This window comes from Furipterus horrens, unplaced genomic scaffold (assembly GCF_987537825.1).
Source record: "Furipterus horrens unplaced genomic scaffold, mFurHor1.1.pri manual_scaffold_5, whole genome shotgun sequence".
NCBI lineage: Eukaryota > Metazoa > Chordata > Mammalia > Chiroptera > Furipteridae > Furipterus > Furipterus horrens.
The window spans coordinates 90,352,946-90,379,766 of NW_028327175.1; the positions used below are offsets into that span (position 1 = coordinate 90,352,946).

At 42.1% G+C, this 26,821-nt stretch overlaps 1 protein-coding gene and 1 pseudogene across 1 annotated transcript in view; one reads left to right on the top strand and one right to left on the bottom strand.

Moving 5' to 3' along the window:
- MARCHF3 (membrane associated ring-CH-type finger 3) overlaps positions 1-26,821 on the bottom strand; it is a 152,682-nt gene that overhangs the window by 18,586 nt on the left and 107,275 nt on the right. The window contains exons 2-3 of the mRNA XM_090279069.1: positions 25,065-25,308; positions 22,077-22,281 (exon numbers count right to left, since the gene is read on the bottom strand). Coding sequence (XP_090135195.1) covers positions 22,077-22,281; positions 25,065-25,252 — 393 coding nt within the window. The 5' untranslated portion in view covers positions 25,253-25,308. The remainder of the gene's footprint in view (positions 1-22,076; positions 22,282-25,064; positions 25,309-26,821) is intronic.
- Positions 16,915-17,317, top strand: LOC150008929 (large ribosomal subunit protein eL31 pseudogene; annotated as a pseudogene).

Here is a 26,821-nt window from a genome sequence, read left to right on the forward strand (position 1 = left end):
AACTGACTAAACAAAACAGAAACCCGCAGTGATCAGCACCATAGGGCTTGTGACAAGAGGGTATTAGAACCCATTGTGCTGCCAATGACACAGCATCATTCACTGACTGTAAATGTGCATCCGAGCCAGGCATTAGCGATTATTTTCAAGGTGGGTCAACTGTGGGTTTGGATATAATTACAGTGTCAATTTGTTAAATCCCTTATTGGTGGGAGGGGTGAAGGGGGTGCATTGCTCGAGGACTTTAGATTCTGTCTCCCAGGCTCTGAGTTAATCTGCTTAAATCCCCAAGGTAGGCAGGACATTGTGCAGGTCAGTGTGTACTAGAACAAGATTACACTCGGGAGGCTACTAGCTCTGATTGATTACAACCTTCCCCATGAATCTCCTTAATAAGAAACCATCATGAGAATGAAAGAAACTGATAGAAGGGATAACGACTGATAGAACTATAGCAGATTCATGGAGCTGGGGAAAAGGAGGGCACGGTCTCACAGTGTTTACGCACTTGGGTTTATCTGCCTGAGTGCCTTCTGTTAGTCTGACACTTGGTAGGGTTATTAACCAAGTGCTTCCCTTTCTTGGGTTGGGTCTTATTTTCAAAGCCCAATACAAGCAACACTAAATTGTCTTGCTTGCTTGGGGAGCCTCAACGTGAAAGGGGCAGCGTGATGATCAGAAGATATGCGACAGGTCCTATGTATGATTTAAAAGTGAAGATGAAATCTAAAAACCATGCATTTCAGTTAACTTGAAGCACACCAGAAAAACAAAAACAAACTTCTACCAGAGTATTATATCCCTGAACTCCACAGACTACCAATGAATTTCCAGGACAGCTGAAGTCACACAGAAGGAAATTCTGACTCCAGGGAAGCCAAGAAGAGGCATGCTCCAGACAGCCATCAAAACCGGGTTTGAAGTGTTGTACCTCAAATGAAAACTTAACAGAGCATTTGCTTGTAACCTTAAAATGTCCATCGTCAGCTTTGGCCTGTCTCCAAGGCTCCAGATGTGCATACTCAACAGCCCACTCAACATCTCCCCGGAGATGACTAACAGACAATGCAAACTTAAATCTGTCCAAAACAGAACTCTTGATTTAGCACTTACCCCACAACCCCTTTTTCCTCCAAGTCTCCTCCATATCAGTAAATGACAACACCATCCACCCAGTCTCTCAGTCATCCTGTTTCCTTTCTGTGTCTGCCCCACACATCTAGCCCTTCAGTATGTCCTATTGGCACTCCCTTCAACATGTATCTGGAACCTGGGCACTCCTTTCCATCCCTGAACCAGCAATATCTCCAGCTTCCACTCGGGCCACCCTATAGTCTAGTTCCAAAACAACCGTCAGAGCGACCTGGTAAAAATAGAAATCAGATCATGCTACTCCTTCGCTTAAAACTTTCCAATGGTTAGGATAAAGGCCAAACTTTACCTGGGACTGCGAGAAGACTTGCCCTCATTCCTGCCTCTCTCTCTGACCACTTCTCCTACTACCTCTTACCCTTTATTTGCCCGCATTCTTGAACAGCTTGGTTCCTTCTCATCATTTAGGTCTCAGCTTAAATGGTGCGTTCTCATTGAGAACACTCCTTTCACCTGAAAACATTACCTGGCTATATATTTTACAGAGTCCATGACAGTCTCTGAAATGATGCTATTCATTTATTTGTCTGTTTATTTATTTATTTGCTCCCACTCTAGTGAGAGTTTCATGATGGCAGTTCATTCTTGTATGCCTCAATCCAAGAACAGAGCTGGAACAGTTATGTAATGAAAATGAATGAATAAACATCTGAGGTGCTGGTGGCCCTGACCAGAAATGATCTTACAATATTAGTTAGAAGAATTAAATCAATTGGTAAAGAAAAATTTTATTGGTGTGTAAATATCACATTGTCAAGTTCACTGCTTTTAGCCTTCTAGACCAGAGATAGCATTCCTTATGCATTGCTCTTTTTACATTTCCAAGAGAACTAACTATACATTGTTTTGTTCCTACAAGGTGAAAAGCCTGTTGTTTTTGTTCAAGCTTATTTTCTCCCAAGATGTAAATAGCCACAGAATACCATCTATTTTTCCATAGGTCATGAAATAGCATGAGAAATTGAATAAATTATTCAAGGTCCTTTATACTGTTTTAGCCACAATTACTATCTTTTTTTTTTCCTCTAGAGGAAAACTAGCCTGAAACATATGAGAAAATAACAATACCAAACATCTATTTAAAAATTACACAACTCTAGTTCAACCAAAAGTATGTACTTGAGTGCCCATTATGTGCTAAATATTTTTACTAAATTTAATAACACCAGCTGGTGTTATTATTGCCATCTTGAATTAGGATATTAGGCATCAGTGAGGTTAAGTTACTTGTTCAACAATACAAGGTGGAGGAGCCAGTATCTGATATCTTCAGCCTACTATTCTTTCAGATCTTTCCTTCCACTTGCTTTAGCATTATATAAACCTTGATCCTGATTTCTGTTTGCTCCTACAGTGGATAAGACTGGAGAAGGAGCATGGTGCAGGAGATGAAAACGTGGTCTTGGAAGCAGGAGACGAAATACTGCTTCCAGTTACTCACTGCCTTGGTTCCCCCAAATGCTGTGTGACCTTTTTCATTTCTTTCACCTCTTTTGGGGAGTAAAAAAAATGGGCACTTTCCTAAAAAAGTGAGGAAGGTGCAGCTTTAGGGGAATCAAGGACCCTCTCTAGCTGTTGTAAGTTCCTACTTTCGTTCAAAAAAACCAGGTTCAGCTGAAGAGTGTATGTATCAGCCGTCAACTCTCTTCTGAGCTCCAGGCTCATCCATCTTGCTGCTTACTAGATACTTCCCCATTTGTGCAATGAACATCTCAAACTTTACAAGGTCCGTGATGCAAGACTGGATTCACCTCTGCCACCCCAACTATCCCACAAACTGACTTCTCCCCCGGCTGTCGCACACCTGTATGTGGCAACACCAATACCTAGAGGCTCTTGTGAACAACCTCAGTGCCATCCTTATTCCCCCTCTCCTCATCCCCCTGGGCTCTCTATCCAGTCTATCAGCAGGCCCTGCTACTTCTTCTGGAATACATCCTGAACATGTTTACATATCTCTCTCTAGTGCCACTACTTTTTTCCCAGGCCTCTCTCATCTTCCATCTGAGCCAGGCAATAGGCACCTCACTCCTCTATTCCTGTTATCCTAGAATCCAGTAGCTATAAAGCAGCAAGATCACATCATTTCTCTTGTTTAAAATTCCTCAATGTCTCTGCATCACATTTAGTGCAACGCAGCGATTGTCAACCTTTTTCATCTCATGGCATCCATATGCTCATTACTAAAATTCTGCAGTGCACCGGTTGAAAATCGCCAGTCTAACGCCTTGCCATGGTCCACACAGCACTGCGGGATGTAGCCCAGGTGTTTGTACCCTGGCACCATAGACCCCCAAGGGTGCCGAGGATAGAATTTGTGAGATCTGTAATTTTTGGATGGGGGAGAAAAATGACATCTTTATACTTACCATCTCTAACTGAAATTCAGCATTTCATTGAGTTATGCAGAAAAGCTCAGGAGTGTGTGTAGTACCTGTGATGTTGTCACCAAAAGCAAGCACATATTCCAGGTCACAACAACCACTGTAAATATCTTGACGAAACTACTACTTCATAGTTATCAGATCTGCCACAAAATGTGTTACAGAAGTACTGACATTTTATATCACAACTTTGTCTTTTAAATAGTTTGATAAGACTTCTGGCCAAGATGGAGGCCTCAACAGACACGCTGCATCTCCCTTCACAACTAAAAAGAAATACAACTACGTACTTCAAAACTAGAGATGACCAGAAGTTCCAGAAAATCGAGCTGCATGGAAGTCCAACAAACAAAGATATAAAGAAGAAATACTCATCCAGACAGGTAGGAGGGCCGGAGCTGGGGTAGAGAGGACACGGCGTGGTGGTGGCAGCGGCAGGCTGATGGAAAGCACAGTCACACATTTTAAAAAGTAGGGAGGGACACCTGGGAAGCACTCCCAGGACCAGACAAGACCACAGAGCTCATGGTTCCAGCGCCAGGGAAAATAAAACGTCATTGCTTCTGACTGTGCAGACCAGTGGGGGTTGGGGCGGAGGAAGAAACTGCCAGTCTCTCAGCAGAGTCCACTTGTTTAAAGGGACCCCCCATTGCTAGAACATCCACAGACCCACCCACTCAGGGAATGACAGTCAGGGCAATAGCTAGAGGGGCGCCAGTCCCATATGTAAGTGGAGGAAGTGCCTGGAAAAGGGGTGAGTGCTGAGCAAGTGCATTATTCCCACTCACACCACCTCTCCTCACCACACAGCGCCACAACGTGGTGAAATAGGTCACCCTTACTGATGAATACCTAAGGCTCCGCCCCTTAAACATAACAGGTGCGACAGCTCTAAGACATAGAAGCAAACACAGGAGCCTGTCAAGATGAGGAGACAGAGAAGTATGGCCCAAAAGAGGGAATGGATCAAAGGTTCCAGTGGGAGAACTAAGCAACGAGGAGATAGCCAACCTCACAGATGAGGAGATAGCCAACCTAACAGACATAGAGTTCCAAACTCTGGTGAAAAAGATGCTCACAGGCTTGACAGATATGCTTAAGTAGGGCAAATGCATAAAGGAAGAAGTGAAGGCTATGCTAAATGAAACGAAAAAAAAAAAAAAAAAAAAAAGCCACACAAAACCAATGGCGAAGGGAAGGAAATCAAGGTTCAAATCAATGATTTGGAACATAAGGAAGAAAAAATTAGTTAACCAGTACAGAATTAGGAAACAAGGATTGAAAAAAATGAGGAGAGGCTTAGGAATGGCTGGGACAACTTTAAACATACCAACATCCAAATCATAGGGGTGCCCGAGGAAGAGGAAGAAATGAAAAGCTTATGTGAAAAAATAATGAGGGAAAATGTCCCAAATTTGGTGAGGGAAATAGACATACAAGTCCAGGAAACACAGAGAGTCCCAAACAAGCTAGACCCAACGAGGATCACACCAAGGCACAACGTAATTAAAATGTCAAAGGTTCAAGATAAAGAGAGAATCTTAAAAGTAGCAAGAGAAAAGCAGAGTTACCTACAAAGGGGTGCCTATGAGACTATCACCTGATTTCTCAAAAGAAACTTTGCAGACAAGAGACTGGCAAGAAGTATTCAATGTGATGAAAAGCAAGGACCTACAACCAAGATTACTCTATCCAGCAAAGCTATCATTTAGAAGGGAAGTGCAGATGAAGTGCTTCCCAGACAAGGTAAAGCTAAAGGAGTTCATCATCACCAAGCCATTATTATATGAAATGTCAAAGGGAGTTAAGAAAAAGAAGATCAAAATTATGAACATTAAAATGACAATAAACTCACAACTATCAACAACTGAATCTAAAAAATAAAACAAAATCCAGCTAAGCAAAGCAGAATAGGGAAAGAATTACAGGTATGGGGATCATTTGGAGGGTTATCAGTTGGGAGGGGGAAGGAGGAGAAATGGGGAAATGGTGCAGGGATTAAAAAGCATAATTGGTAGGTACACAATAGACAGGGGGAAGTTAAGAATAACATAGGAAAGGGTGAAGCCAAAAAACCTTTACGCACAACCCATGGATGTGAACTAAGGGGGGTTGGGATTGCTGGAGGAAAAGGGGGGTACTCAGCAGAGGGGAGCAAAGGGAAAAAAAGTTAGTACTACTGTAACAAAATAATAAAATATACTTTAAAAATAATCAAGAAAAATAAATAAATATTTTGATAGGTGAATTATAATGTAATTGGTTTTCTTTCATTCCTATGTATTTTATCTCCTGTATTTAAAAATATGACACTGAGAAGGGATCCACAGGCTTCAACAGACTGCCAAGGGGTCCATGACAGGGAAGTGGAAGCACCTGGGATCCACCTCCTTTGACCTTTCAAACAATGCTTGTTAGCAGTGTTCTTTCCTGTTTCAGAAATACTGAACTGCCTGCCCCAGAGCCTTTGCAGTGGCTGTTCCTTCTGCCTGGGACTCTTCTTCCAGTGGCAGGTTCCTTCTAATCGGCCGTGTCTCCACCTGAATGTCACCTCTGCAGAGAGGTCTTCACAAACTACCACGCATTCTCTCGCTCCAGTCATTTTTTATCACAACAACTTGTTTCTTTCTTTACAACTTTTACCACTATCAGAAATAATATTTTTATTTATTTATTTATTTATTGAATTTATTGGGGTGACATTGGTTAATAAAATTATATAGGTTTCAGGTGTACAATTCCATCATACATCATTTGTATATTGCATTGTGTGTTCACAACTGCATGTCAAGTCTCCTCTCATCTAATCTTTTAATTCATGTACTTGTTTATTCTGCATCTTTCTCCCTAGCTGGTAAGCTCTATTAGTACACAACCATCTTCTGGCTTGTTCATAGTTCCATTTCCATTTCCTAAAATGTTTAATTGATGCTTAATAAATATTAGCTGAAGAAATATATAAATTCTTCCAAACCAGAGGACTGCTTTGGGTAGAAATCAGATGAGTTTAACTGATATATATATATATATATATATATATATATATATATATACACACGTATGTAAGTCTACTCACCCTGACTTCTGATCAAATACAATAAAGTACTTTTTGCTACAGAGACATGCTCAGCAGTGGCTCTGGCATTCAGAGTCATGATTTGGCTGGAGCATTAGTCATAGTCAAGGACACCTGGGAGGACTTAGGCCAATAAGCCAGTTAATGGGCTATAATGCTCCATAAATACTATATTTGTGTCTGGGACATTATATTTGGCTCTAGCATTATTTAAACACATGCTACACACACTCACACCAATGGTTTGAAAATTTTCAAAGGTAAGATTAGCTGCACAGCAGGATTAAATGGCAAAATAATTTTATATATGCACTTGCAACTGCAGATATAAACAACATGGGAATCATTTCTCTTTAATTATTTTATATCATCACTGTGTAGAAGTGATCACAACCAAATGGAGATTGCTTATCCGAAATATGAGAAGATGCTGCAGAATTAGGTGGCATATGTGATCAATGGAAAGCCAGCATCATAAGAGGAGATAAATAACCGAGAGAATGGAGAGCAAGAAAACAGAAATTTCCAGAAGAAATTGATAAATGTAAGATGCTGTGTCGAAAGTAGATATGATTTACTCTGGGAGGCAACAGAGTAGTACCATGCAGTCATCTATAAACAGGACCCAAGGAGCAGCTCCCAGTCCCCCGAACCCCGTTTCATTTCGGCTCTCATGGGGCCCCGACCCTCCAGCTGGTAAAGTTGCTGGTGTCTAACACACTATCTGCTGGCCTGCTGCTGGAGCCCAGGTTTCTGAAATTTTGAATAATTCCTTCCAGCAGAAGTATGGGATCACAGGGTAAAAGGTGCCAGGACAGTGTACCAAGAAAAAGCCCCAACTGAAACACTAGACAAAAGATGAGACTATGATGAATAACAGGAATAAGGATAATAAATTCTTATTTCGATAACTGGGGATGCTTAAAGAAATAGAGAGAAATCAAATTCAAAACCAGGTCCTCCAAATGGGACTACATTTAAAAATCTGCATCCCTCAGATGTAGTGAGAATGTAAGTATAAAAACTATTCAACCAGAGTGTGGTGGAAGGATTTTGATGAAATGTAAACTAGAGGAGAGAAGAGACACTCTTTCCAGGGCCTTGTACTCCCAAAGTAAGCAAGAATGGGAACCCTGTGAGAAAGGGAAAACTTTCTGCTAGATGGGAGAACTGTGAGAACAGAGGAAATGTGAGATTCACAGTCCTTACAGCTCACTGCCTTGCTGCCAGAGAGAACCCCAAATATTTAGGAGGCCTGGCTGATCTTGCTGACAATTAGACACATCCTAGCAACGAATGGATTTCGAATCTCTTAGGGCTCCACTTGAGGCCATGCCTTAAGTTCACGGGCTGCAGTAGTATTAGGTGATACCTCTTTATTTTTGTTCGACACTTTCCGCCCTCAGATTTCAAAGGGAGCCCGAAAGCATTCAGGCAATTTGGACTGTGCTATGTACTTCGTGCTCATGTTGTCTGAGCTGATCACGATTTTCAAGATTCCAAATATAACCTTCCCTAACCTCCTCACATCTAAAGTCTCCCCTCTTCTGTCCGGGCCAACCCAGCCACCTGTGTGTGGTGCTCCCCAGGGCTTTTTGCATATCTTTCATTAGGTATGGGACCCAGCCTGTCAGAACACCAGGTAAAAATATGCCACAGTGTTCTGTAAGGGGAAGGCAGCATTTTTCCATTTTACTGGCATTACTTCTCTAGAGTATGTTCAATATTGGTGGACCATTTTGCTACAAATCTCATGAAGCTGTCGTCAGGGAAGACATTCTTAAGGGGTAGGGGTAACACTCAAATGACATGGGTCACATGGGCCATGATATAAAGCGCTGATATTTACAGAAAGGCAAGCAGCAGGCAGTTCCTGTCCGTGGGAAAGCTCTGCTCCAACTGGGAGACACACATACATTTTTAGCCTGAGTGATCCTGAGACATGTGCCCCCTATGTGGCCCCAAAGCAGAATCAGGCCAACCATGGAAGAACCTAAGTTAATAACTAGCCCAGTCCTGCATATGTGCAGACGGAATCACTAGCTCTTTCTTCAAGACTCGCAAATTACATCCAGCATTGTGGCACCCACAGAATTATAATATGGCCTCCTTCCAGAGGAGGGAATTTGCACTGAAGTGTTGAAAAGTGTCTCTTACTTTCCATGCTTAAAACATTTTAAGGGAGCAGGAGACATTTTTTGAAAATCTATGTGCTTTGCAATTTATATAACTATTTTTCTAGATTAGGGGTCCTTGACTTAGGGTATAAAGCTTCAGAAAACCTATGACCCTTTTGAAACTGTATTTGAATACTGAATGTTTTTTTCCCTTTCAATGATATGTTTCTTTTAAATCAACATAGTACTTGACATACAACATTGTGTAAATTTAAGGTGTACAATATATTAATTTGATACATTTAATATTGTATGATTGCCATTATAGGGATGTCTAGCACCCCATCACATTACATAATTATGTTCTCTCTTAGCGGCTGGAATAATTAAGTTCTAGTCTCTTAGCAGGTTTGATGATTACAGTATAATACAGTGCTTGCTATTCATTATAATGAGCTCAAGCTTTTCTCAGATTCTCAATCATGCCTGCAGGGGAGAAGCACTGCCCGAGAGCATTTCTATAAAATGTCTTAAGACACTCCTTGGTCCAGTCCAACTTTCTGAGGTTTGATGAATTTAAGAATATGGGCAGTAGAGTCTCATCTTTGGAACAAAGTTTATTGTTCCCACATACAGTGTTCAGCATGCACACAGGGACAGGGGCTAGGCAATAGCTTTTAAGCTTCGACACCCATGTGTGGACAAATTAAATTCCTTAGCACCTGGGTCCTAGTTGTTTCATTTGGAGCAATTCAGGGGCAGCCAGCAGCTAGAGCTCTAGAGAAGAGACCCCTACCAGCATGGCTGGAGGGCTGAGGGGTGTCCTGGCCCACGCAGCGCAGTGTGCTTAGACAGAAGTGTGTCACTAGCTGGCATCACTGGCTTCTCTTACTCTGTCTTTGTTACAAGGTCTCAGCAATTTACAGAACTCTCCCTTCTTTCCTTCCACCTGTCATCTTTGCTTCTGAAATAAGAACTGTTTGTCTAACACCATGCTTAGGGAAGACATGCATTATGTGGTTGTAATCAAACCTGATGCTTTCAGATGGCCTACGTATATCTTCAGTGTGGAAAAGATTAAGAACAAAACAAATTCATCTAAACTTCTGGGCAATCCAGTTGACTTTTAAATGTAAGAATGGAATTCCAAACACTTAACACATTCAACTATATGACAGAAAGTAAACCCATGGATATGGTATTTTGTGAATGCTCTTTTAAATAAAAGAAAAACTTATGTAATGTTTTTAAAAATATGGGCAATAGGATTTGATTGCCTTTTGAGAATGCATCATTTCTCTGCAGACACTGGTTAAAAACAAAAAATTAACCTAGGGCACAAAATGTTTTATTTAAAAAAAACTGCATAGTTGTAGGGCAGCAGAATCAAGAAAGCAACCAAATCAAATTAATTGGATTAAAGGAAGAAAAGGACTCTCACTGAGCAAAGATGGCAGAAATTCAGACAATATTAAAAAATATATAAATGATTTCCATACAATAAAAGAGTAAAAAGAACAGGGTTTCATCGCAAAAACTGTGATAGGGAAAGCCCATTGGCTACTCTGCACCAGTTTCCTCATTTCTAAAATGGAGATGGATCCTGGCTGGTGTGGCTCAGTGGATCGAGTGCTGGCCTGTGAACCACAGGGTCACAGGTTCGATTCCCAGTCAGGGCACATGCCTGGGTTGTGGGCCAGGTCCCCAGTTGGGGGCGAGAGAGAGGCAACCACATATTGATGTTTCTCTCCCTCTCTTTCTTCCACCCTTCCCCTCTCTCTAAAAATAAAATAAAAAAATAAAAATAAAATGGAGATGGTTATATGTACAAATAGCAGAACAGTCAAGTACCTAGAACAGTGACACAGCATAAGGATTTGGTAAATGATAACTAGCAGTAGCAGTATATTAAGGTAAATAGGATGTTAAGAAGGGATCAAAAAATAAACAAAATTATAGCAAGGAAGGTTAAGATACATTTTCTGTAAAATGTGAGACTAGACCTTGCCAACATTATGGTAAGTGAAGGAAGCCAGTCACAAAGGCCCACATACTGTAGGATTCCATTTATAGGAAATGTTCAGAATAGGCAAATCCATACAGATATGAAATAGATTAGTGGTTGCCTAGGGATAAGGCATGGGCGGAGGTGGGGGATGGGAAGATTGCAGAGTGAGGGCTGAAGTGTGTGAGGTTTCATTTTAGGGTGATGAAAATGTTTTAAACTTGACTGTGGTGATGATCACACAACACTGTGAATATGCTAAATGTCACTTAATAATACACTTCAAATGAGTGAACTATGTAGTATATAAATTATCTCAATAAAGTTGTTTTAAAAATCTGAGACTGGAAAATTCCCCTTGGTAAAAATAAATTGAAGTCTCCTGCATGTCCCCCCACCCCCCCAAATCCCTCCATCTTGCATGAGTTCTGGTTTTCAGATACTTCCTTTCGCCTTGCCACGTCTACACCTAATAGGGTTACTTTTCAGATATACGACAAGTATATCTATCAGGTATGTCTTACAAACAGCTAAAAACATGTATATTTTGATGAATTAATGATTTCTGGGTTTCAACATTAAAGTCATAGATTTTAAGTAGATGAGCCAGTATTTAGAAAAATATTAGAGCCATTTTATTACTTCTATCTCTCATGCTTTCCTCCCATCATCTACCAGCTTTAATGCAAGGAGCAGGCCTTTGGAAGCAGGAGGGGTCACATTATTTTCTAAGATGCTGACTGTTCTCCCTTCATCTGTCATTTTTTGCTTTTACCGATTCTTCCCAGATACAAGTCCTTAAATGCCTGTAGATTCTATTTTACAGCTCCTGCTGCTGCTACTTGCCAGCGTTTCTCACGTGCTGTGTTAGCCGTTCCCCTCAGAGCCTTAACAGATTTTGAACCTCACAATTTATTCCAACTTTCTGATTCTAATAGCATTGTTGGAGGTGATAAAATAATGTGTAGAAAAGATTTCATTTTCTTCTTTTAATATGACCTTAATCTTCACAAATAAATCTACACATTTTCAATACGCAGCACACCTAAAAATGAGACTTGGTCTTCAGTATACTAAACTAAAAGCCTCAAAGCAGCTTTTTTCTCTTTCATGGTATATAAGCGCAAACATAGCTTTCCACTCATATACCCATCACAGTGTAAATTTACCCGCTCACTCTGCAATAATGGATTGCAAAGAAATAGTTTTACCTCAGACAACCTCACAGGGCCCCTATCTCTGCAAGAACGAAGGCAGGCAGTGAGGAGGCACAGCACAGAAACGTACACGAGGGGAACATGGAGGAGGAAAGAAAGCGCAACTCCCACAGGGGTCTTTCTTATCTTTTCCCAAGTTTGCGGCCCCTGTCACAAAAGTGCAGCAAAGAACTGAGGCAATTATATAAATAATTCAAGAGAAACACCCATGTTTTCCTTCATGAGTTGTAAAACCAGTTTAAGCGTTCTGAATGACCTAGATGACAGTCTTGAAAGAAGTTAACCGAACAAGAGTGTGTAACCATATTATGAGTGATTAACCTCCACAGCCATTCGTGAAAGGAGGGAGAGGGTTCTTTAACTATACTGAGTTCATCAGGCTCTCTAATAACATCTCTCCCTTAGGAGTAACCTCAGAAAAAATTGGTGGCATAATGACTCAGTAAAACAAAGACTCTAATGCAGAGGAAGAGCAACTGGATAAAAAGAAAAAAAAAGAAAGGGTACATAAAGTCCCTTGGAAACTGAGAAAGACTTTTCTGGCTTCTAACGGGACACTATACTTAAAAGCTTTGTTTCCCAGCTAGACTAGAGTCGGAAGAGGCACCGTGAAGTAATGCCATTCCTCTATCCCAGATTACAATCTGGCACAGCTCAGGGTTTTGCATTTTTTAAATAGACTTTATTTTTTCAGAGTTTAAGGTTCATAGCAAAATTCAATGGAAAGTACATTGTTGCCGTATACCTTCTGTCTCTGCACATGCTTGGCCTCTTTGATGATCAACTGCAGTAGTATGTTTGGTTACAATGGGTGAACCTACTTTTACACAGCATGGTCCCCCAAAGTCCGTAGTTTACATTAGAGTTCACTCTTGGTGTTATACATTCTATGGGTTTGGACAAATGTATAAAGACCATTATAATACTGTACAGGATAGGTTCACTGCCCTAAAAGTCCTCTGTGCTCCACCTATGCACCCCTCCCTTCCTGCTAACAGCTCTGGATTTAATAGAGGAATTCATTCCGTACAGCAAAAATGTTGTGGGTTCAATCCCTGGTCAGGGTTCATACAGGAGGCAACAGATCATTGTTTCTCTCTCAGTTTGTTTGTTTGTTTGTTTGTTTTTCTCTCTCTCTCAAATCAGTAAACATATCCCCTGGTGAAGATTTTTTAAAAAAGAAGGAAATCAGTGCTATAATCCACATTTTTTTCATTCGCCCCTTTCTGAACTACACATCTAGTCCCTAAAAAAGGTTTGCTATTAGTAAAGTAGTCGTCAGTTCTGTGTGTGCTTGCACATGTGTGTGTCAATGAACAAGTGAAAGAAAGTACTTCTGAGCCAGGAAAGAAGAAGTCAGGTGTGATAGACAGAACACGGACTATGGAGTCAGAGACCTGAATTCTGTCTTCTCCACTTACTAGGACTGTGGCTGGAAGTACTCAAGATCTTTCAAGAGTGACTAAACATCTCAGAGTCTCAGCTTCCTTATCTACAAAATGGAATCCTACCCATTATAGGGATACCCAAGACACTGAAATAAGATGGCTCTAGTGGGTGTATAGCATAGACAGTAATATTTTCCTTTTGCTTAGGAAGGTAAATAACGTACAAAGGAAAAACTTTGAGATCTGAGCATCTTAAGGATAAAAACAGAGGGACTCAAAGTGAAAATAATGCCACTGGATTGAATTGTCATGTCCAAAGCTGTGCCTCTTCTAGAGAATGACGTCCTTAGCACAAAGGGGCACTGCAGGGTGTGACTTAGTGAGTAAACGACCACTGATCTCCCACTGTCTAACTGAAGCGACTTCTCCACTTTGCTCATTCTAATACAATTGTCCATTAGGCAGCATTTCATCATAATCTTGTGCTTATCACAATATTTCACACCATTATATGTTTAAAAACGTGTATTCCTTCTTTGGAATTAAGTGTCAGTTGTTGACACAAAACTGAAGAGGCAAGAGGAAGGCTGGCAGAAGCCCTCAGAGGGGAGTTTGGTGCATGTTCTATAACTGAATCTGAAATCTGCACCAGGGCATCTGCAATTAATGTCTCCCTTCAGTTCATTATGGTACTTTGGACCTACACAGGGCCATTCCTGGAAGCTCACTGCTTTGTGACTTCAGCAAGACGGAGAAAGATGTTCAGCAACTGTAGTCATTCAGCGACATTTCACTGCTCCTCTATCCGAGGCCCCTGTACAAAGCTCTCTGGCCAACAGCCCAGGAATACCCTCATCTTCACCCCCACCACCAAACGCCCATGTAGTGATTTCTAAGTGCCTGCCGTTCAAAGCAGTGGAACCCTTGGTGGCCAACACTAATTGTGCTTTGTTCTTATATTTGGAATTAGTCCGAAGAGTCTGGAATCTTTCAGGATTATCTCTGTCTCATTTTGTTTACTTCCTCTTATCCTTGGTCCAGATGTGCTCAAGAAAAACATGGTGAATATTCACCTATATTTGAGACCACCTGAGGAGAATTTAGTAAAGACTATAGACATTTCTCTCTGTGGCTCTAAGGTGCTGGTCCTTTGAAAGGTTATGTTGCTCACAAAATGCTAACATTTGTTAATTCTAGGTGGTGGATACACACCTGTTTGCTATATTATTCTTTATCCTCCTTTGTGTTTTTTATTTTTATTTATTTATTTAAAGTTTTTATTTATTTATTTTCAGAGATGGGGAGGGAGGGAGAAAGAGAGGGAGAGAAACATTGAGGTGTGAGAGAAACATTGATTGGTTGCCTCTAGCACGCCCCCAGGTGTGGACCTGGCCCAAAACCCAGAAATGTGCCCTGACTGGAATCGAACCAGTGACCTTTTGGTTTGCAGGTTGGCACTTAATCCCCTGAGCCACACCAGCCAGGCAGGGCTCCTCTGTACTTTTTAAAAGCAGAATAATTAACATAAAAAAAGTTGTGTGAAACAATTCTTGGAGTTTAGCATCGATGTGTCTCTGTTCCTCAGATATGAAGAGGTAAGAGCAGCTACTAGTATTAAAAAAGGTCCTCTTGAGAACATGAATTCTAATTTGTATTTCAAGTTCACTGCAAGTACCAATAAAATAATAGAATCTGGTTGTGTAATTCTTCCTAGTCATGGACAGGATTTTCTCTCTGAAGTAATTCTTTACCATCAGTGGATGGGCTAAAAACACAGGAACCCAGCATTTAGCTCACTTCCATCTGCACGGCCATGTGAACACTTTGGCTGGCTTGCTTTTTTAATGAAGTGATTTTTAATGAAGCAAGCTGTGAATTTAATAGATACCTTAGAACAGCTTAGTTGTAACTAAGCTTTAAGTAACAAAGCAACTGCCAAATCAGCTACCTAAACCAAGAGAAACATTCAAGCCTGAATAGCTACAGGATCAAGGGTTGCTGGACCTCGGTCATCAGGCCTGTCATCTCAACAGCTGGCACAAAGGATGGTGACACAGTCCGTTTGGAGGCTGGTGGCCTGCCTGCTCAGCAACCTTAGCAGAGGTCACAGAAGCGCTTGGCCAACACTAAGGCACACTGCAAGTGCAAGATATTCGAACTGCTGTTACTCTCACCACATGTCTCTTAGTGATTCCTTCACCTTGTGATTGTGAACCAGTCCTTTCAGCTCACTCATTACATGGGGACAACAGGAAGGAGGTCATTAGCTTCAGTCTTTACTACCCTGAGAGAAAGATCTGTTGACAGAAGGCAATGCACATAGTATTAGAGAACTCTTTTAAGGTATTAGAGAAATCACCCAATTCTAGAATCTCAACTGTAAATAGTAGACAGGTAATGGCAGTGGGTGAAGAGGGCTGGGTGGATGGAACCAAAAGGCAAGGCCTGGAGAAACTGGAGAGTACAAGTCCCACTTAAAGGCATTCAAATTCTTAAAAAATAGTTAATTAAATACAGCACACCTGTGTGTAAGAAAAAGGTCACCAGTTTGTGAGGTCTGTTTTATTTCACTGGTGAGGAAGCTGATACATAAAGAAATGACTTGTTCAGGTTCTCACTGCGGGTCATGGTGGGCCCAGGCCAGGAATCCGAGGCTCCCTGCGGCCAGTCCCGTGTTCTTTGTAGAACAGTCCCAGAACAGCAGCCCCAGTCATGATGTGAAGCCTGGCTTGGGAAGGTCACTGGCCAGGGATTCACTCAGTGGGAGGACCTTTGTTCTGTTGCCCATGAAATAGATACAAGCCCCTCACAATCCCCTTCTGGTACTTGACATTTCCTTTGTCCTTCATGCTACAGCTCCTTACTTTGCTTTGTTGAGGCCTTGGCCTTGCCTGGACTGGGTGGCAAGGTGGCCTCGGGTAGTTGGAGTTGGAAAGGTGGGGCCTAATAAGCCTGGGTGGTAGAACAGGAAGAACCTGTGCCTGCCCACCCGCCCTCGAGTCACGTCACCACAGCTTGTGGAGCACAGGAGTTTGGGAAGTGGGAACTCCCAATGGATTCAACTAAATCCCTCCCGCATTCTACTTCCTGATGCTGGGGCCTGGCCTTCTCTTCCACTTGGTCCCTCCAAACACAACACAGAGTTGAGAGAGAGGCCTGAATGCAGGGCTAGGTGATCCTCTTAGTTTTTGTCATGGAGGGATACTGCCCTAACCTCACCACCATAAACTAGTTTCTTCATCTACCAAATGGGTAATAGGAACCCCTCGCCCCGCCCCAGACTGTCATGAAGTGTTTGCTTGTACAGTGCTTGGATTCCTAAAAGCTTGACAAATACCAGCTGGGCCAGAATTGTCCCCATCTGGCCTGATTCGCCCCACCCCAGCCACACTTCTCTAACTCAGGCCAGCTTTTCCCGGCCAAGCCCTGCACGTACATATTCTCCTCACTGGTTACAGTGCATACGGGGCTCCTCCCACCTGCCATTCCTTAAAACCAGAGTGAGGGCTGATGACTAGGTAGAGAAAGGATCGGTAAGAATCACTACATTCCTCTTTCCAACTTGGGCCCGGCATAATGGCTCCTGCAAAGAAGGGTGGTGAGAAGAAGAAGGGCCGTTCTGCCATCAACGAGGTAATGACCAGAGAGTACACCATCAACATCCACAAGCGCATCCATGGAGTAGGTTTCAAGAAGTGTGCGCCTCGGGCACTCAAAGAGATCTGGAAATTTGCTGTGAAGGAGATGGGAACTCCAGATGTGCGTATTGACACCAGGCCCAACAAAGCTGTCTGGGCCAAAGGAATAAGGAATGTCCCGTACCGTATCCGGGTGCGGTTGTCCAGAAAACGTAATGAGGGTGAAGATTCACCAAACAAGCTCTATACGTTGGTCACCTACGTACCTGTTACCACTTTCAAAAATCTACGAACAGTTAATGTGGATGAGAACTAACCGCTGATTGTCAAATAAAGTTATAAAACTGCAAAAAAAAAAAAAAAATCACTACACTCGCTGTGTTGATCAGAGAAGTGTTGCTAGTTTGTATTATATAAAAGCCCTTGTCCAACCACGTCTTTCTTAAACTGTAAGAGCAAGGGGTCCATTTTTTGACTTACAACCATAGGCCAAGAATAAGATATATGGCTTGTAATTGGGGGAGGGGAGATTCTCCATCCATTTATTTAATGAACAGGCGCTTCTTGATCGCCTATCACACGCTGTGATTATGGTCTAGCTGCCTTGCTCACTGGGCTGCGCTCAGGAGTTAGAATGAAGAGGAGAGCTTGCCTTCCTTCCTGCACGCGATGGAATGATAGGTGGCCCTCACACCCGGGAAGCTCCTCGAGTCAGTTCATGTCCCCAATGGTGTCATCCCCTAATTACCCCAATTGTACAAAGGCTTCCTGATAAAAATGAATACTCTGAAACTAAAAGCTTGTATATTTACTTAAGTGAATATATTAAAACAAAAGCAAGCCCGCCACACTAAGAGGTGAGCAATGTCCCATTTAAGTCTGATACATACATGTTAGGAGAGTTTAAGTGAAGTCTTAAACCTTTAAGTAGCAAGTCCAAGGTACAAACTGGTTTCTCCACAGCAGGGCCACTCTGCTCCCTGCTGTGTCGCTGGAGATCACACTGAATGCAGGGCACACTTTAGGACCATTTTCCTCCAGTGACTTACAAATAAATCATAAATAAAACGTTTGAAAAAAATCCCTAATCCTCATCTCCCTAGCTTTACATCCTATTATTCTGAGTAGCTGACATGTGTGAAAACACTCTCAATTTCAATTCAGCTAAACCTCTGATTCACAAGGAACAGCTTTTACATTGTTCATACAATTCTTATTGGTTAGCTGGGTTTGTGTAAAGGAAATAGAAGCACGAAAGCCTAATCACTCTGTGAAAAATCACCATGTCTCCCTGACTGGAGGAGGAGCAGATCCTGGGGAGCCTTGCCTGAAGGTTTCCACCATTTCTTGGCTGTTCCATTTTAATCACGACATGTGGAGCTGATCTATTACTTCATGAATTTCCCGAGCAAGGCTGGGTGTTACTGATACATGTCTTAGGAAAACCAGCAGATACTCCTATCACCAGAAACTGATGTCACAATAGTAAGATGCACTTCCTTGGCAAACTGCCCAATCAGATGTGCACTCCTTGCCTGCAGGATTGAGTCAAAGAGCACAGTTTTGGAGAACAAGTCATGGTATTTTTATTGGTTTGCTCTATTTTGTCCTTATAAAAGAAATGGTATCAAAGTTCAACTTAAAGGGAAATGTGGAAAACTAAAAATGAGCAGGAAGGTGACCATAAAACTACCGAGGCTGGTCATTCAGGGAATCCTTTTCTGGTCAGTGGATGTCTGTGGACTGCATTCTACCAGGTCATTATGCTTGGGGCTAATTCATCTCACAAACTGCCACATCATCAACAAAAAATATGTAGCCTTCATGAGAGAAGTGTAAGCTGTGTAGGTAGGAAACACATGTGTGTTATATCTGCTCTTCCTTCTTGCTATGTGCCGTCTGAATGCTTTCCTTTCGAGCTTTACCTGATTGGGCACAGACCTTATGAAGTTTATATAAGCTGGACTGTAGAGGAAATTTACCCACAGCTGAATAAACCAGATGATCGCGATGTAGCTCTTGGGTTGAAACTAGCTCTTGTTATACTGGCTTACTTAGCAACAAGAAAATATTTAGGGTATAAAATTGACAATGAATTTACCACGAGACTAAAAGACATAATTTGGCCACGTAGGGAAGCAGGTAACTAGACATACACACGCACAAACACAGTCAACTTATTACTGAGGTATAAACTACATACCATACAGTGTATCATTTTAAGTACAGAGTGCAGTTTTTCTTTTTTTTTTTTTTGCACAAGAACTTTCTAGCATTGGACCTTTAGCCTTATATAGCCTCGTACATAGAGACCAAAAATAATATGGAGCACTCCTAGCTCAGCTTCCTTCATACAGAATTCCTAGCTCAGAGAAACCGCACTATCTCACCCAGGTGGTCAGTGGTAAAGTGGGGAGGGGATGCTCAGTTTGGAGGTGCTAATAAAAATCAGCACATTGATTGGTCATTATGAACAGGAACTCACCCTTTTGTTAGGAGTGGGTAGAAAGAGGTTATGCAGAAGCCCATGTGTTCCAGCTCTGGGTTCCTGACCTGTTAAAAATGAGCATTTACTGCTGGCTGCAGAGGGTGAGGGAAAGGAAGTGAAGGAGAAGTGTCTTCAGAACAGTGTTGCTAAGGAGGGTAAAGACCTGTGTTGAATGAAGGATTGAGTTTACTGAAGAGTGGGAGTCTAAGGTGTTAAAAGTAATTCTGACCAATGTTAACGTCTGGGTGCTGACAAATAAAACTTATAAATGACTTTTTCGACTGCTTCCTCTATCAACAGGAGCTATTACTACCGCATTGATTTTGAAATAAAATATTCTGGAATTTTTTTGCTTTAATGAGAAGGCAGATCCAACTGGTAAATAAAGTAATTAAAAGAGTGAAAATGACAAACAAACTTACAACACCTATAATATGTAACCCAAATTGGCAGGTTTTGATGATTTACTAAAAAGATTCCTGTTTATCAGGAGGTAAATGCATTGAGAAGCAATGCTCACTATAAATAAACCCTCCCTTTGGTGAGGGGAGGAGTCGATTAGTAATGTCATCTGTTTAAAAATCTCCCTGCACCTGGTTCTCATTTGTCCTCTGGCTGAGAAACCAAAGACAACCTCTTTATTGCTTGTGGTCAAACAGCAAGTTCATTCCGCCACGGGATGATCAAACGACCAGCCTCCCCCAGCTTCGGAAGGTTTGCCTTTCACTTTCAACTTGTTCAATCATCATTAACTCTGAAAAATGTCACATTCCATTTGTGCAATGAAAATTTCACCACCAGAGACTGTTTGGGTGAAGCTTTTGCAGGCAAAGCCCTAAATTGTGCAGAGCACCTCACACATTCTCAGGGTCATTTGCCTTGTTTCCTTGTTTAATGACAGTTGCCTAAGACATTGGAGTCTGTCTGTGGCCTGACAGGCAACTCTGAAGAAACATCTGGGCATGGGTACATTTCCTTCTCTGAGAGTCAACGGGTTCACTGGGTGATATGACACGGGTATTATCTGAGAAAAACTAAGGTATGTGCACATGTGTGTACATACACACCCACACTCCTTTGTTTTATATTATCCACACATACACTGGGATTTTTGCCAAGCAAAAGTAAAAGTCTTCTTTATTAGGGAGATACTAATAAAGAAGACCCTTGGATGCAGCCCATTTAAAACAGGGTTTTCTTACTCTGGGAAGCCAGTTTCCCTGGGGAAGTTGCTGTATCAGTTTGGGGAAGTTCCAAAAAGTTTCTTTTTAACTGTTGCCATTGGGCTTGAGAAATCTTCATCTCCTTTGTTTATTATTTAATTATATTTCCCCCTCTGCAAGAAGTTCTGACATGTAAATCCCAGTGAATGTGGCAGAGGGCCAAATCTCTGATGGGCACTCTATAAATATGAATCTCTGAAACTAGCTGTCAAGCAGCAAGATGGCTAAATTAAGAGGTCACTTGATCCAGAGTCTTAAAAAAAGCATAGAGTTTATTGGGGCAAGTCAAATAAATTTGTGCCATTTGGCAAGTAAGTCATAGCTAAAACAGGCCTCAGTTATAGGTCCTGATTAAAATTTCAAGGTCAAATCCAAGAAAATATATATATACAGAGCTCTCTAGAGTCTTAAGTGCTGAGGCGCTAACACACTATTTTAAATAGTCTTCCAGAAGGGCTTCATGATTTCCAGCTTTAGTTTAATGCCAAAGTTTCACTGGGTCAGCTGCTGAAATAAGGAGGATGTTACCAGCAGGTCTGGGTTACGGCACAATCTTCTGGATCTCTTTCATAATGTATAAGAATATTTATTATCGCCAAGATACAATTTTTAATTGACTAGTAGAAATTGAGGGTAGAAGAGAGGGCAAAAAATAGACTAATGATTCAAGACCAGACTCTTGGTCTAAAGAAGAATCATGTAGCTCCTAAAACATAAAAGGGAATGTCCTGCCATTTTAATGGCTGGTTGACAACACCACATTTTAAGAAAAGAGATTCTAATATTAGGTTATTAGCTAACAAAAAAACCTGTGCATAACTTCCTAAGAGAGGCTTTTCTTTATACTGAAACACTTGTATATGTACCCAGTATTCTTCTAAGTGGTTTATAAACATTAACTCATTTAACCCTCATAGTACTTCCAAGAGGTGAAATAACCTAGCTAAGGTCACAGAACTATTCAAACCACTATGCAGCTGTATTTTTTCATAAGACCTCTCAGAATACGCCCATTGATCTGCTGCTTCAAGGTGGGCATATGGGGTGGAAAGAGAAAAGTGATCTGCTTGCTCTGCTCCAACAAGATAGAAAAACAGAGATCAAGTCTCTAACCCTCCCCTTCTCTTCACACTGATTTCTTCCCCTGTGTCCACCTCGTGGAGGTCAGCTTTCTACTGCTGCTCCTGCATAAGCTAGTGAGCTTGCTTTGTGTCACACATGCACACACACGTGTGTGTGGGTGCACACACAAACTCTCACACCCATACTCTCACACAGAGCTATTACCGTGCTTCAGTGAAGCTGCACGGGGTTTGTGATCTGGTCGTAAAAGCAGACATCATTTGCTCATTAGAGCTAAGTTTTCAGGACATGCCCCAATTACTGACCTCCACTAACGGCCTGGGTTTGCGCTCGACTGCAAACCTGAAGTGGCAGAGCTCACAGTAGCTGGTGTTTGAAGACGACAGCCAGTGCTCCAGGCAGCTCCGATGAATTGTCCCCAAGGTCCCCGTACATTCACATGGAGAGAGCAAGTCCTCTTGGCTGCTGCCCTCATGGCAGATCCTGCACATTGGCCGGTCATTGAAGGGGCTGCAAGAGAAGGAGGGGCACCTGCTGGTCACTGGGCTAGAAACCACTGCCATGCAGAAGGTTCTCTGGCTCGGTGTCCTTCCGACCCTCCCCAGTAGCAGCTGCTCAGAACAGACGCCTGCTTTAAAACCCTAGATCTACACTTGTACTTGGCAGTGGGAGCCAGTGCCATGGTCCTTGCACATCTACTTTTGCCAATACAAAGACATAGGGACTGGCCCACGGCCAAAAGTGAGTGAAAACAAGCACCATGTTATTTTTGCCTTGGGTACAGACGTAATTCAGGCAACCTACCAACTAAAAAATTAAAACCATTCCTTGCCATTAAGAACAGAAATTGTTTTGAAATGGCACTGATTGTACTTTCTAGACAAATTGTGTTTTTTGAACCTGCCCAGGACACTTTTCAATATCCAGAGGTTTCTCTCATTTCTCCTTTCAGTAGGGTGGGAAATGAAAAGAGGGAAGTTAACTGGCTGCCAACCTTGAAGCCGCCACATGGAATTGCCGTCTGAGCCACAGCAGAACGCTGAGTAGCAGGTGGGTCCTTTGAACTTTCTAGGATGCTCTCTGGGATGCTAAGGACACTAAGCTGAAAGCGAGTAATGAGTTTGTTTTATCAAGGTGCCTTCCATCTACAGCTCTGCACGTTTCATGAAGGCACTCTGTATAGCAGGTCAGGGTCTGGAGTCCAGCTGCCTGGGCTCAAACACCAGCTCTGCTGCTTACCAGCTGGCTAGCTTTGGACAAGTAACACCATCTCTCTATCCTTTAGTTTCCTCATCTCTAAAATGGGCACAAAGAATGGTGTCTTCCTCATACGGTGATGGTGAGAATGAGAAGATAGTCCAGATGAGAAGCTTAGGCTATCAGCATGCAGTAAATGCCAAGTTAATGCTGACTATTTTCACTCGATGAAAAATTCAGATCAGGGGAAATCAAGATGGCCATATATCAGTGGCCAATGGAAGGGTCCAATGAAAATGACCTCGCTTCTTAGTGTATACTGTGTCCTGTAAGAGAACTATCCTTTTCTGATGTTTGTGCTCTTATTATATATTGCTCGAGCTCTCCTTGACCAGGCATTAGATTTTAACATATGTCATCATTGCATGTGCCAACCTGAGGACCAACCTCTTTACTCCCTCTCCCCAGCCCCTTTCAGTCCCCCATTTTTGGTCCAAATGGAAACATGGCTATTTCCCATAGGCCTTTCTGGAAATGATCCTGAGAATGAGTGAAGGCTGAAAGGGGATTAAAAGAGAAAGGGACCTCCTTCTCACTCGCCCAAAAGACTCATTCATGCTCAGGGGTAGGAAAAGAAAGTTCAAAGAATTGACATTTTTCTCTCATTATCCCTGGCCTCCTTCATTCACATTAAGCCACTTGCATGTAAAATTTTAAAACCTTCCAGTTTACATTACTACATGGTAGCAGAACATGTAAAAACGCCATGCACACGCGAGCACAGTGGCTCACAACTCGAAGTCATTTTAGCTCTGCAGTCTGTTCTTCCTGATCAACCGACGTGTTTGATGGCTGCAAGGGTGACAGATGCACGTCAGTTATCTGTCTCAGTAAACAGATGAGCAATGATGCTCACTGCCGCATAGTACCTGAGTCCATACCGATTGTTAGAAGCTTTTCAAGAGGTGGAGAAATATATATCGACTTTTCCCCCTATTTCTCCCCTTCGTGATAGCACAAGTGTGTGAGTCCATGCCTGGTGGCACCACGTCTGGGCTGGGGCAACAGAAAACGCGGTGGTCCCCCGGCAGTCCTGTTGCAGGCACATGTTCAGGTCTGTGGACCTGCACCTGCACTGGATGGGTTGGCTAAATTGCTCAGAGCAAAGTAAGCAGTCAAGGTGTGAGCGACTGACCCAACTTTCAGGGTCAGAAGTGACAGTGCTGATATCAGGAGGCAAGTCCAGTGCTGATATACATGTTATGTTCACAGGTCAAAGTCCCACTTACTCATGTTGAAAGAAAGCTGGAGAAGCCAAGGTGTACTTATTAGCCAGGCAGCCTGCAGCTGTCAATCTGCCACTGGGCAGCAACAGCACAAGAAGAGACATCCAGGGACAAAGTGCTGGCCTCGGTAAGATGTCTCTGGGCTGTTGAAAGCCTTTAGCTTTGCTTTGGTTCATCAGTCAGGGGAGACAAGCTGAGGGAGTTTTAATAATAGTACATTTCATAGGGCAGGGTGTGTATGAAGGATCATGGGTGGGGGCCCATGGGAAGCAAAGGAGGGAGCAATGGGAGCCCCCAAGTGGGCATGTGCCAGAGAGGAGATTCACCCAGGATGTGGCCCTGGTCAGTGCTCCTATCAGGCAGTGCTGATTGGCATGCACATCAGGAATATCACTTCAAAAGTTTTGCCCACAAATCCAATTGCTTTGATTCGGTCATGTGCAATCAGGTGCCTCCTTCATTCTAACAAATAATTGCCTTTGTTAGTGCCTGGAGACAGTGAGTGTAATTACTGTTGCAATGTCAAAATAAATGTAAAGCAAGGGACCCTGTGTGTCTTGTGGGATCCTTCCCTGCCTGGCTCTCTGCAAGAGTGACTTGAAGTGGAAAACTGGACAATGAGAGTTTTAGTCTTATACCCTACTGCTGTAGAAACAGAACTTGCATAGTCTCTTTTTCCCCCCAGTACATCCTCTCCCCTGACACACAGACCTGAGCACTAATTACATTCCCCTTAGCAGTTCCCATTTGACAAAGAGTCCTCTGGATCAATTACAAATTCATTTATTTTAATTTTAAGTATGGTACTACCTCTGGGTGGCAAGAGTCCGCACTACTGTTGACAGCAGCTGCCCGTCCTTGGCCGAAACTTGCATGACATACTGTGGCTGCCCATTCACCAGGCTGCCACAATCCTCCACAGTCTTCACCACAGGCACAGCCGAGCTGGTGCAGTCTGGCAGCACTTCGGGCAGGTGACTGCAGCGGCTGGTTGTCATGGTAACAGACAGCAATTACTCTGCTAATGGCTCCCACATTCATACAGGATTTCCATCTAAGAGAGATCAGAAAACAGTTTAGTTGGGCAGGGTGGTCAATAGGGTATGGGGAATTACAGGCTACCGACATCAACGTGTCATTAGTTAATATAAATAACGGGTAGCCGAGATGTGGCCTGTTATCTTGTTACCACTTAATATGCACGTGCACACACACAGGACCCACAGGAAACAGCGGACGTGGTTATGAACAAGACAGCGAACATGTCAGTGTACATAAACATTTCGGGTCCCTGTGCTGGCAGAGGGGAGGGGAGGATGCCTCTAAAGCCAGATCTGAAGAGAAGATAAGCGGTTCTCCCTCTCTGCACCAGAGAAGCAATAAGTCTTTGTTGACACTCTCAAAAAGTTACTGGGATCATTATTACTGATTGCAACTATTTTTTCTTGTAAGCAACTTATTCGCCATGCAGCTTCATTCCAAGATACTAAGATTAAAAAAGAAAAAAAAGGGACAGAAAAAAATAAAAATAAATCTGCCCAAGCAGCACCGTACAGGACAATATTTGCCAAATACGAACATCCAATTAATGTACCACCATTTGACTTTTGTCATATCTGTGTTCATAATACAACTATCTACATATGTCTTGAAAGTTAACTTCCTTTAAAAACTTAAACTATTTTAGCATTCATTAAAGTTATTCATGAAGTGATGAGTTGGATGATCTTGTTATATTTTTTCCTAATGAACATTACAATAAATACACTGGTATTGAGTTTTGTTTATGTACTGCCTGAAATCCATGGACACTGCATTGTCATAAGGGAACATAAAGGAGAATGGAAGAAACTGATGAATAAAATCTCTGCTGCCTATTAAAAATAATCCAATCTTAATGACAGCCTTATCTTCCTACACAGTCTATCATGAAGACTGCCAGGAATTCTGTTTCTGATCTGTGTGGTGTGGGCTTGAACTTGACTTCAAAGTCAAAGCAGTCAGGCCCACTGGCATGAGGAACCCCAGTACATTCAATACTAAGTCCACATGTGATGTTTAAGAAATAGAGGCTTTATAGAAACTTGAAAGAGGAATTATTTACGTCCAAAGGTGAGATGACACAGTTTCATGGTCCATACAGGCCACTTCAGCTCAGTCTGCTCACCTCAAGCTCCTGAGCTCAACATGACCTAGACAGAGGCAAGATTGGTTGACAGATTGAATTCACGGTCAATACCAGACTGGATGGTCAAGGCTCCAAATCTAAACATTGGGTTGGTCAAAAAGTTTGTTACTTTTTCCATAAGATGGCTCTAGAAGTGCTTAGTTGTCTGTAACTTCATGTGAAACAATTTTGTTAGACTGTATTGTGATGGTTGTCATTTCAGCATGTATTTAAAAAAGTTATCAAAATTGGTGAATTTTTATGTAGCTATTTTTATATTGAAGATGAAAGAAAATACACAAAATTTTCAGCATATTATGCTTTATTATTTCAAAAAAGGTAAAAACACAACTGAAATGCAAAAAAAGATTTGTGCAGTATATGGAAAAGGTGCTGTGAC